The sequence below is a fragment of the Gallinula chloropus genome (assembly GCF_964237585.1).
Source record: "Gallinula chloropus genome assembly, chromosome: 27".
Classification (NCBI taxonomy): domain Eukaryota; kingdom Metazoa; phylum Chordata; class Aves; order Gruiformes; family Rallidae; genus Gallinula; species Gallinula chloropus.
The window spans coordinates 2,319,691-2,331,312 of NC_140112.1; the positions used below are offsets into that span (position 1 = coordinate 2,319,691).

The following is an 11,622-nucleotide window of genomic DNA, read 5'->3' on the forward strand; positions in this document are numbered from 1 at the left end:
GCCGAGCCGAGCAGGGCCGAGCCGAGCCGAGTGGGGCCGAGCCGAGCCGATCTGAGCCGAGCCGAGCGGGGCCGAGCCGAGCCGAGCCGAGGGGGCCGGGCCGCGGGCGCTGGCCGCCCGCCAGCCCTTTCTCATAAACCACATGCTGCCGCGTCTCTATAAAGGGCAGCGCGGCGGCGGCGGCTGCTCAGCCCGGCCCCGCTCGGTCTCGCCGCCGCCGCCGCCTCCTCTTCCTCCACCTCGCCCGGCCCCGCCGCAGCCCCGGCCCCACGGCAGCCCTCATGCCCCGCCTTGGAGCCAAGGTACGGCGGTCCCTCCCGGCGCCCCCCGCCCGGGGAGCTCCTTCCTTCCCCCCACCCCTTTCTGGGCGCGGCGATCGCTGTCACCTGTGCGGGGTCCCCCGGGGAGGAGCGGCGCCGCATCCCCCCCCCTCCCCATTCCCAAACACACACACACCCCCCCCGACCCATCCCCGCCGCCCCGGTCGCGCAGGGGTCCCGGCTCCCGGGGGGTGAGGCCCCGTCCCCGCCCCGGTTATGGGCTCCAGCCCCGTCCCGCTTCCCGGGGCGGGTGGGGAGAGGCTCCGGCTTCTCCCTCGTCCCGTCCCCCGGCTGCAGCCCGGCCCCGTGGCCGTGGCCCGGCGGCATCTCGTCGTTTCACCGGCGGGAGGATTCTGGACAAGCTCCAAGGGAAATTCCCCCCCCACCCCCTTCCCATCCACCTCCCGGGCACCCTCTCGGTGCTGGGGTACCGGGGCACCCACACCCACCCCGGGGCTCTGCTCGGTCCCCGCCTCGGGAGTCTCGGCCCGGGGACAAGCCCGTCACGGTTCGGAGTCTCCCCGTTTCATTGCGGGGGGGGGGGGGATGGGGAGGAATTTGGGGTGATGCCAGAGCTGCCGCATGGAAAGAGCCCGGCGGGCTGCAGGCGCTGGAGATTAGGGGGGTCCGGAGGGTGGGAAGAGGATTTTTGGGGATGGGTGGGTCAGCGAGTCAGATGGTTCCCTGGAGCCAGGGCGGAGGAGAGGATCTGCGGGAGAGACGGAGAAATGGTGCTGGAGAGGGGGCGAGCGTGGGATGGGGGGGGGGGGCTACGGATGTGGGCGAGACACTCAGCCCCCCTTTCCCCAGTGCCAGGCACTGGGAAATTCCCCACTGACCTGGCTCTCCTTAAAAATAGCAAGATGGGGATGGGGTTGGAGGGCTGTGGTGAGGTTATCCCGCTGGACCGCGGTCAAGTCCTGTCTGCCATGAAGGTGGCTCATCGGAGGGGGCGATGGGGCAGGGCAGGGTGCTCAGACCCTGCAGGGATTTGGGGGAAGGTTCGTCCTGTTCTAAACCTTTGCTCTGCCGTGCTCAGGTATGCCTGCTCCGCTGCACCCTGCTGTCGTCCTTCCTCTTCCTCCTGGTCTGCAGCATCCATGAGACGGAGCAGAACAGCTACTGCCAGCAGATCATCACGGAGAAGCACCTGGCCGAGCTGGAGGAGCTGGTGAGTGCCTTCCCCGTGGGACAGGGGCTCGTTTAGGGCCGGGCAGGCACAAATCAGTCCTTGTTTCGGACCGAAAATCAACAGATCAGCTCGTCTTCAGCTCCGACAGCCGAGTGGTGGTACCCAGGAACTGAGCATCCCTGGGCATGAGGGATTAGCTGGCGCTGTGGGGGGTGAGGAGGGGGGATGTTCCGCCGTGCCTTTAGCAGGGAATGGCTGCGGGAAAGCGCCGGCGGGAGAAGCATAAGAAGAAGGGAAGTGGGAGCTGGTGGGAGCGTGGCTGGGAAGGAGCCCTGAGCCGGGCAGGATGGGTGCGGGGATGATGGGGTAGCGGCGGAGGGGGCCGGTGCTGTGGGGCCACGGCGTTTTCCGTGCGGCGGCGCAGGGGTTAAGCCGGAGGAATCCGGCTGCATTCCTGAGTCCAGCTGCTTGCCTGGAAGCTGGGCTGGCCATGGGGCTGTGGGTGGGTGGCAGGCAGCAAGGAGGGGGGCTGCTAGCCAGGCTAGCTGGGCGCTGGAGCCAGCCGGGTTGAAGCGATGGGTGCCTTCATCCAACGTGGCCGTGGGCCGGTTTGGGCGCCCGCACCCACCCCATACGGGGTGAGGCAACTCCTGGCCCCGTCCCGGCTGCTGGGGCTGGATCCCGCCCTGGCCCTTGGCTCACCTCTGCGCGGGGGAATCACGCAGATGCTCGGGGAAGAACCGGGAATCGGGGCCACGCAGGGATTTGCACGGGTTGTCACAGATTAAACCTTGTGGCCAGCGGGGTCTGCGGGTGTGGGAGATGTCAGAGGCACCTCGGAATCCTCAGGGCCTTCATGCTTTGAGCTGAGTTCTTGGGTGTAGCTGCTGTGTCCTGACTCGCTTTATCTCTTCGAGTATCAAAAGCTGTGGTGACAGGAGCTGCCGGTTATCGTGTGTGCAAGCTCAGCTTCCTCTGCCTGAGGTTTCCCTGCACCCTCCCCCTGCCCCCCCCCCCCCCCCCTCCAGCACCCTGTGTCCTCGGGGATGCTTTGCTTTTTGCAACCCCTGGGGTTTCAAAGTGGGGTGCGTGGTGATGGTGATGGTGATGGTGGGGGAAAAAGGGGATGGAGCAGGTTTGAAGGGAATTTCTGATTTCCCTGCTGAGGATAGCAGCCCTCTCCTCTTCCCACTGCTGGAGGAACCAGCCCTCACTCCAGCTCCTGTGGGATAATGGAGCAATTGTTTCCGGGCCGGCATCCCAAGCTGGGAGGGCGAGGGCTGCCAGAATTGCCAGCCGGCAATTCTGGCAGCCCTCGCCCTCCCAGCTTGGGATGCCGGCCTGGAGGCAAGGGGCTTATTTGGGATGAGGTTTCCCCCCCATTTGCCCCAGGGGTGTGGGAAAAGGGGGTCCAGCAGTGCTGTGTGTGGGATCCTGGTGTAGCGTGATGCTGGGATGTGTCTGACCTCGGTGTTACAGCCACCTCCGGAGTGGCAGGATGCTCTTCCGCAGCCCGGCATTAGTGGTGTGGGGGAGATCCTGGGGGAATCAAGCAGGGTTCAGTTCTGCCCTGGTGCTGGGAGGAAGAGGAGGAGGGGTAGGGTGAGAGCAGGCATGGGGAGGCAGGCGTCCCAGCTATGGAGAGCGCACTGTGCTGGTGGGAGAGGGATCCTGGCTCACCCCTGCCAGAGGTTCAACCTTAGGTCTGTGTGAAGAGGAGGGGGATGGTGTGGGATGAAGCTGGGGTGGGAGCAGAACTCCCCATCCTGTGGACTTGAGGGGACTCAGACACTCCTTTGTGCCCTTGGGGTGCCTGTGTGGGCTCTGCTGCCCCTTCCTGCAGGGTTGTCACTGTGGGAACATCCCTCTCTCTCTCCTTCCAGGCTGACACCCAGATGCAGCACCCGGGCCGTGTCTCCTTCAAGTTCATTGACAAGATGCAGTTGGTGAGTGGCTCCTCGCTGGGCACCAAGGGACAGAAGGGGGGACAGGGCTGGTTGGTGCATGAGGGGATTCCCCAGTTCTCCTGTCCCCCTTTTTTGGGGGGCTGAGTCCCAGCTTGAGCAGCCCATAAGACCACTGAGAGGCATTTTGTGCCTCCGTGCCTCAGTTTCCCCCAGGCTGAGTGAGATGGGGGGGTGGTCCTGCCTCTGCCCACCCAGTAACCAGTCTGGCTTGCTTTTTTTTGGTGGGTTGTCACTGCAGAACGACTCAGTCTGCTATGTGAAAGCTGCCTTCCCTCTGCTGGGCAAGATCCTGGAGCGGACGGAGTTCAAGGAGAACTCGTCCAACGCCAAGAAGATGCAGAGGGTGCGCAACATGTACAGCCGCATCGACGAGAACGTCGACCCCTGCATCAAGGAGGAAGATGATGAGGAGAGAGAGGTAAGGTGTCTGCCTCACAGAGGGGCCAGGTCTGTGGGGGTGTGGGTCTGAGCCCTCATCTTTGGGTGGCATGGGGTGCCCGAAGCATTCTGGGGTGGGTTGTGTGGGCAGAGATGGGGTGGGGTGTGAGCACAGGGTGCTGTGATGAGGTCAAACCCTGCCCTGGGCACAGTGGGGTGCCCTGTGGCAGTGACACTGGGTGCTCTGCGTGGTCCTTGGGGCTGATGCTGAGCTCGGTTCTTCCTCCAGCTCTCGCAGATGTGCTTTGAGGAGTTCACCACTTCCCCATACGAGATGCTGGTGCTGGTGAAGCAGTTCTTCCAGGACATCAACCAGCTGCTGCAGAACAAGGAGACCTTTGAGAAAGACTGCACCCAGGTCTACCACAGGACCTGCCACGGACCCAAAAAGGCCGGACCCCCTCCAGGTGAGATGCCAAGGCTTTGCCACCACCTGGCAAATCCCTGCTGGGATGGAGGAGGGGGGGGCTTGGGCTCACCTGCATGGAGCAGCTTGACAGCCGTGTGTCCCCATCCGTGGGCACACACGTGGGCACAGCAGGTGTCTGTGTTGGTCCCCGTCTCTGTCGCTCGGCTGGTGGCCGTCCCGTGGAGTGGCCTTAGCGGTGTGTCGGCGAGCTGTGTGTTGGGGGAGAGCTGGGCTTGGGAGAAGGGGCTGGCCACCCTTTGGAGCTGGGATTTGGGCTGAATCCTGCTGGAAACAAGGCCAGGAGTCACCTCCATCAGCTGGGCTGGAGGCCTCCAGCTCCACTCCGTCTCAAGCCCCAGTGCCCGGGTCAAGTGTAACATGGAAATGGAGGTGTCAGGACCTGCCTGCTCCTGACGTGCTGCATGACCTCAGCCATGTCACTTCAGCTGCCTCATGCCTCAGTTTCCCCTGACCAAGGCTCTGAGGGAAGCGTTTCCTGCTGGGGTGGAAGAGCCCATGTTGCCGTCCGTGCTTTTGCCAGTGCCCACGCTGTGTGTTTGCATGTCCGTGGAGGAGACGTCTTGTTGCCATCCATGTGTCAGAGCCAGGCTGTGTGTCCCCTGGACCATGGGGGACCTTAAATGTGACCATCCAGCTCCTGCCAGCCGGGCATAACCTCCTGCCAGCAGCCCAGGGGAACCTGGTGAATTGGGTTTGCTTCATCCTGCCCGCTGCTTGTCATCTTTGTGCTGCTGCCCAGCCTGCTCCCAGCCTGCTCCCCGCCAGCTCCCTCCCAGCTCCTGGCCCGACCTTTGTTCTCCCTCTCTCTCTTGGTTTTTTTTTTTTTGGTGTTTTGATTTGGTTTTGGTTTTCTTTTGGGGCTGTTTGACCCGCTTGCCCGGGGCTGCGGGGAGGGACGGGGATGCTGCCCCTGACCTCGGATCTGCTGGCTGTGCCCATCTCGGAGGCTGGTGACCCCACGGCCGTCTCTTCTCTCTGCTTCTTTCAGGTGTGGGGACAGATCCTGACTGCAATTGCCTGTCCCCTGCCCTCCCTTCTGCCACCCAGCCCTCCCTCTCCGCTGCCACCCATACCGGCAGGGACGTGGCACCTGCTAGCGCCCAGGTTCCCTACAACCTCCTCCATGCCACCCTCACTGACTTAGACGCCCCGTCTCAGCCCCCCAGTAGCACGGACGGCGGCTCGGGCACCGAGGAGGTCTTGGGTGCCGGGGTAGGTGACGTGGTGTCGGTGCTGTCCCCCGCGATGCAGCAGATGGCTCCAGCCAGCGGCGCCGAAGCTTTCCAGGACCCAGCCAAGACCCTTAGGCTGGCGGCGGTGGACGTCTCCATCCTGCGTGGGGATGGAGAGCTGGTGGAGAGCGGCACCAGAGTGGTGGCCGGCCATCCGCTGCAGGATTTGGCCCCGAAGCAGGGAGACTCCATCCTCCCGGACCATCCCGGCGGGCTCAGGACCACCGTGCCGGCAGCATCCCCCAGCACTGGCTTGGCAGGCAGCGGAGCCGGCATCCGTGTCACCAGGGCGTCCGAGCCTGTCACACAGCTCCGTTTCTCCAGGATGGCCCCGGGGATGTGGGACCGAGTGCCGGATGGGCCCGGGGATGGGGCCAGGGTGCGAGGCTGGGGGCCGAGCCAGCTGCGGGAGCCCGAGGCCGGCGGGGCTGGCCCCAGCTTTGACTCTGGCTTTGTTCTGAGCACAGAGCAGCGCAGGAAGGAGCCGGCTGTCCGGGAAGGCCACCGAGAGCCCCTGATCTACATCACAGTGGCCAGCGTGGTGGCCATCCTGCTGGCCATGGGAGGGCTGCTCTTATACAAGTATAAATCCAGGGTAAGCCCATCATGCCCCGCTCCCACCCCCCCTCAGGCACAAGCATCCTTTCCTGCCTCAGTTTCCCCACTCATGTCTATGCATGGATGTTGAGTCCTCCTTTCCTCATTGTTTTTTGGGATGGGGAGGGTGGTGCTGAGAGGGTTAATTAGGACATTCTACCCCCTTTTTCAATGAGGTGGGGGTGAGAGCCCTCCTGCCCTGCTGCACCCCTTCCCTAGGGCTCAGCTCCCCTTTCCCCCTCCCTCCACACAGGTCCTGGAGCGGCCACTGGAAGATGGAAGCTGTGACCCTGAGGAGCCAGAGAGGAGGTGGGTGTGATACCAACCTGTTTGGGGGGGAGGGGGATGTAGGGACCCCCACCTCAGCCCTAACCACCCCCTCTCCTGATTTTCCCTGGCAGGACGCTGCAGGGAGCAAGGGGATGTCCGGAGCTGGAGACTCAGGACCTCTGAGGTGAGAGGGGCTGGATGGGACCTCACAGGGCTCTGGCCTGCGGCGACAGGGGTGCGTCCTTGCACGCGCCCCCCCACCCCTGACCTCAGCCACAGGCAGGGGAATTTGGCTGCTGGAGGGGGGTGGACGTGGTGGGAAGCTGTGGAGAGGAGCAGGTCTGAGCCAGCGCGTGGTTTCGCAGCCCATTAATCCATTACCGGCACGTTCCGAACAGTCGGAGTGTTTGTCCCTGTGGTTTTTGCTCCCCCCCTCCCTGGCAGCATCTCCGCTCCCACTCATCCCTCTCCCTCCTCTCCCCAGGGCCCGAGGCGGGATGTGAAGCTGCTTGGGGATGGATCCGGATGCTCCTCGCTGGGCGAAGGAGGGTCAGCGCGCCCCGGCCCCTCCGCGGTCCCGCCATGATGCTCACGCTCCCTCCTCCCTCACCTCGCGCTGGCGGCCAGAGACTGCAAAGGAACAACCCCCACCCAACCCCTCCCAGGCAGGAGGTGAAAGGAGGTGGGGGGGGGGGGGCTTTGCCCTGAGCGGGACCCCCAGGCACCGGGAAGCCAAGGGCTGGAAGGCGTTGGATGTCACCCAAGGGCTTTGTCGTGACGGCGGCAGCGGCTGATGTGACACCGCAGTGCTGAGCAGGGTGACCAGAGGTGCTGGATGTGGGATGATGGATCCCCCTTGGACATGGCCAATGCTGGCTGAAGATGGAGGGAACCAGCACCCCGAATCCACCGGCACTTCTCCCACCCCAGCATGGGGAGGGGGGGGGGGTCTGGAGCAGCACCCATCGCCTCCCCCTTCCCGAGTGTCCCAGATGCTGTGGGTAGAGGAGGGTCTGTCGCCAGGACTCCCAACCCTCCCAGGGCTGCACGACCCCAGCCCCAACTTACAGCTTCAACCTCCACACTGTGAATATTTCAAGCCCGCTGGTCCCTGTGTCCCCCCACGGGGCTGGGCTTGGAGGGGGGGGGGGGTGATGCTCAGCACCGTCCTGGCTGCGGTCCTGCACCCGAGCTGGCCTCGGCTCGTCCTCGTGCCATTAGGGTTTTGAGATGGCAGAGCAAAGTCTTTTATCCTGTGGAAGTATTTGGGGGGGGGGGTTGGGAGAGGGGAGGGGAGCGGGCTGTGTTGTCCCCTCCCAGGGTTACTGCGAGCTGGCCTCGCTTGCGACTGGATGTGTGTTGTGACTGCGCTTTGAGAAGGGAATCGGGGCTGGGGAAGGAACTGGAGCCATCAGGGATGGAGATGCCCCAGCCACGTACCCGGGGGCTTTTCAACTCAACCCCCTCCCCAGCTTTTGGGGGGGAACCCACTGGGGGAGGTACCAGCCTTGGGGGCAGCATCCTGCCCCAGCACAGCACCCCTCCAGCCCTGACTGTGAAGCGTGGCTTGCGCTGCTTTAGGATTGGAAGTGTTATTTTTGTATGATGGAAGAAAACGGACAAAACCAAACTGTTTTTAAGGAAGCATTGCTATCAAGGGGTTTTATATAAATATATATATATATATATGCATATTTATAACTGCCAAAAGAGAAAGGGGCTGGTGCAAAGGACTGGTGTAAAGCAGGAGGGAAGCTCTGACCACGGGCCAGGCTCAGTGCTGGTATAAGCCACTGATTTGCACCATGAAGGAGATGCTGACAGCACCCCCACCCCTGCCTGGGGAGGAGGGGGGGGGGAACTTGCCTTTCAGCTGGGTCAGATTCATTTTGCCTCTGTTTTGGGGTTTGGGGTTGGTTTTTTTTTGATATGAAGAGAGGGTGAGATGTTTTATACAAAGTCATTTAAAGAAATCTATTTAAAGAGAACCACAGCACCAGCCTGGGTGTTCTGTGCCAATAAAGAGAGAGGTGTAGCACTGCCTCACTGAGGGAGATGGGGGTGGGAGGGGGGTGTGGGACCAGCCCTGGCTCTGTGGGTGGGGGGGTTTGGGGCAAGAGAGGGGACCCATCCCTCCTGCAGCTGCTTTTGGTTGAGTACTGGGGGCAGAGGGGGTGTCCTGGAGCTCTGGGATGTGTGTGTGTGGGGGGAGTTGTTTGCTCCCCTGCTGCTGCTCCAGGCTGGGGCCAGCTCTGAGCTCTGCCAGGGTGGAGGTATGAGGGGGGCCCATGCTGGAGCACAGGCTCAGGACCGGGCTTGATGCAGCCTGTGGCCGGGTGAGGGGTCGGGGTTGGGTCCCGACCCCGTTTTCCTGTTGATGCTCGTGGGAGTTCATGGTCACCAGCTCCAGGGCGGAGGGACAGATCCGGCCCTTCCCACCCCAGGCCCCTCCGCACCCCCTGGCAGGGCTGGGGTGAGGGGCTCCCAGGCTGAGCTCCCCTTCCCAGCCAGCTGCACCCCCCCAAATCCACGCAGAGGCCGGGGAGCAGCTGGGTAATGCAAACACACTCCGGGCAGAGCTCCTTGGGAGCTCTTCACTTGGAGAGGCAGCTCTTGAAGAGGCATTTCCTCCCCCCTGCCCTTATCACCCCCCCCCCCACCCTACCCAGCTCCCCTTTACCTTCCAGAAACAGCAGAGCCCCACTCCCTGCACCCCAAATCAGCATCCCTGGGAGAGGAGTGGTACCCAGAGCATTGAGGGGGCTTTGCCCCCACACCCAGCCCCCAGCAGCGCGCTCAGGGAGGAGTTTGGTGCTGGAGGGTGCAGGGTTAAGCCCTCACCACTTAGGGTTAAGCAATCCCTCCTTAGGGTTAAGGGCCACCCCCCCCCCCCATCGCTCACCCAGGGGACGGGAAGGGCAGGATGGGGCCCTTTTGCGGGTGTCGGTGCTGAACCCGCCGCCACGTTTGCTGACAAACAGGATTCCTCGAGGGGAGCTGACTCAGCCCAGCTCTTCCTCTCCCCAGCAGCAGCCGGGGGTTTCCCAGGTCCACATCCCCTTCCCAGGGAAATGGGACCTATATATATCCCACCAGATCCAGGCCACAATCATTATGGTCAGATTTTTCTTTTGGGGGGGGGTACTTAAGGTCAGAGGCTGCTTTGAGGGGGTAAGCAGGGTGTGCCTGGGTTTGGGGGTGCTGGGGGGCAGTGAGCCCCCGTGCTGCAGGCAGCTCTGGGTGGAAGCTGGCTGTGTGTGTGCAGGAGGAGGTGTTAACTCTGGAGCGGAATGATTGCAGGGCTGTGGAGGCAGTTGAGTGATTCGGTAAAGCTTGGAGGAGCAGAGGGAGTGCTCCTGGCTGGTGGCGGGGGGGTCAGGAGCACCAAGATTTGCCCCACACTGAATTTACACCCCAAAAATCCTCAGCACTGCCCCTCCCTCCCCCCTAAACTGCTTTGAAGGCACATGGGCAACGTGGGCAAGGCCTCTTCTCCACCCCATTGCTGGGGATTTGTTGTCCTGAGTAGCCTCCCTGCCCAGCCCCGAGCAATTTTGGGTGGGGGGAAACCTGCCCTTAGCCCCCCCCACATCAGGCATCCCATAGCTGGGGGCACATGGAGCTGTAGTCCTGTCCCTCCATGCTGGCAGGGGAGGGTGGGAAAGAAATCCCACCCCCAGAGTAGAGTGGGGCATGGTGGGGGGGGGGTACAGCATCCTGGGGTGCAAAATAGGTGTTTGTGCCTTAAAAAGCTGCCTTGGCGGGGTGAAAACTGGTGATTTTGGGGAAAAGGCAGCTGGCAGAGAGGATGGTATCACTGAGTGGCCCCCAGGACCTGCTGGGGGGTGGCACGAGGTGGGGCACCCTGTTCCAGCACCCTCCCCAGGCACCCCAGCACACAACCTGGGGGGTCTCCCGCATCCCCACTGCTTGTGGCACTGGAGGGGGGGTTGTCTGGGACCTCCCAGCCTCACCCCACTGCCCTGAGATCCCACCAAGTGCCCTTAGACCCCACCAAGTGCCCCGAGAGGCCTCTGCCCACCCTGGGAAACCTCCCCCCCGTGCCGCCGCGGGCACCACAAAGCTGCTGACGGGGCAGAGGAGCCCGGAAAGGGCCCCGGGTCGCGGTTCCTGGGGCACAGCGGGTCCGGGACAGGATTTTGGCCAAGGAGCTGCTGGAGGATTTTGGTGGCCAGAGGCCGTTTTGTGGCCAGACACAGTGATTTTGGTTAAAAAATGTTATCTGCACACTCCCCCCCCGGGGGTTTAACCCAAATGCTGATGTTTTTCCAGCCTGTATTTTAAGGGAATGCCCTTGGGAATGCAGAGCCCAAGTGGGGCTCAGACACTGTCCCCACCTCCCCTGGCTGCCTGTGGGGGGTCTGGGGACGAGGAACAAGGTCAAGATGCCCCGTGCACAGGGCTGCTGCCTTCCTGGGCACTATGGCACAAGCCCACCCCGCCCCCCCCCCGAGCCTGTTAGGGGACCCTGAGGACCTGGGGGGTGATACTTGGGCAGGCTGGGAGTGGGGTCGTGACCCCAGTGAGGGACCCCTGGCTGCACCTGTGCTCTCAGAGCCCCCCCCCTTGCACCCTGCCAAGTGGGCTGTGGGTGCTCTTGAGGGTCCTGGGTGCAGGATCAGCCCCCTCAGCAGCTCTGGCCACCTCAGGGTGTGGGTGTCCCTGCATGGATCCCCTGTAATGGGGCCAGGGCGAGGAGGAGGAGGAGGAGGAGGGGAGGAAGGCAGCCCTACCCAGGCTCAGCACCCCCGGACAGGAGGACTGAGCACCCCGTTGCCGGGCAGGGGATGCAGATGGGTCCTTCCCAGGGACCTCGGGGCCGCCGGCAGCTCGTTAATGGGTAACGGGGCCGGGGAGGTCACGGGCTGTGCTGGCGCTGAGCTGGGAGCTGCCGCGCTGGCGGGGCCCGAGCGCCCCCCGGGTCATGGACCCCCCCCCCCGGCCCCCCCCGCCCTCCCCCGCCCCCTGCGCCGTCCCGGGCTCAGAGCCGAGGGCGCGGCAGGACCCGGCCCGGCCGGTTCCCCCGCCCGGGGCGCCGCTCCCGGGCCCCGCCGCGCTCCTGCCGCCACCCGGCGGCTGCTCCGCGGGGTCTCCGTTTGCCGGGGGTTTGTCACTCACCGGGGGTTCGTCCCCCCCCCCCCGGTTTCATTCTGCTTCTCCCCGCTGATCCCCCCCCCCCCGCCCCCCACAACAGCCCCGCCCGGGACACCCCCGG

At 63.8% G+C, this 11,622-nt stretch overlaps 1 protein-coding gene across 1 annotated transcript; it reads left to right on the forward strand.

Annotated features, from left to right (window-relative positions):
* Positions 1-208: 208 nt before the first annotated feature.
* CSF1 (colony stimulating factor 1) lies at positions 209-7,537 on the forward strand. Its single transcript, XM_084276012.1, has 9 exons — positions 209-302; positions 1,360-1,491; positions 3,336-3,398; positions 3,658-3,837; positions 4,087-4,264; positions 5,276-6,114; positions 6,370-6,425; positions 6,518-6,570; positions 6,871-7,537. Exons 1-8 carry the CDS (start codon positions 282-284, stop codon positions 6,567-6,569), a joined length of 1,521 nt encoding a protein of 506 aa, XP_084132138.1. The 5' UTR covers positions 209-281; the 3' UTR covers position 6,570; positions 6,871-7,537.
* The last annotated feature ends 4,085 nt before the right edge of the window (positions 7,538-11,622 follow it).

Excerpts from the sequence above, each read along its gene's own strand:
- CSF1 (XM_084276012.1), top strand. The coding sequence starts at position 282 with ATGCCCCGCCTTGGAGCCAAG. Across the intron at positions 303-1,359 it reads TGCCCCGCCTTGGAGCCAAG|GTATGCCTGCTCCGCTGCAC; the intron begins GTACGGCGGTCC and ends TGCCGTGCTCAG. Across the intron at positions 3,399-3,657 it reads TCATTGACAAGATGCAGTTG|AACGACTCAGTCTGCTATGT; the intron begins GTGAGTGGCTCC and ends TTGTCACTGCAG.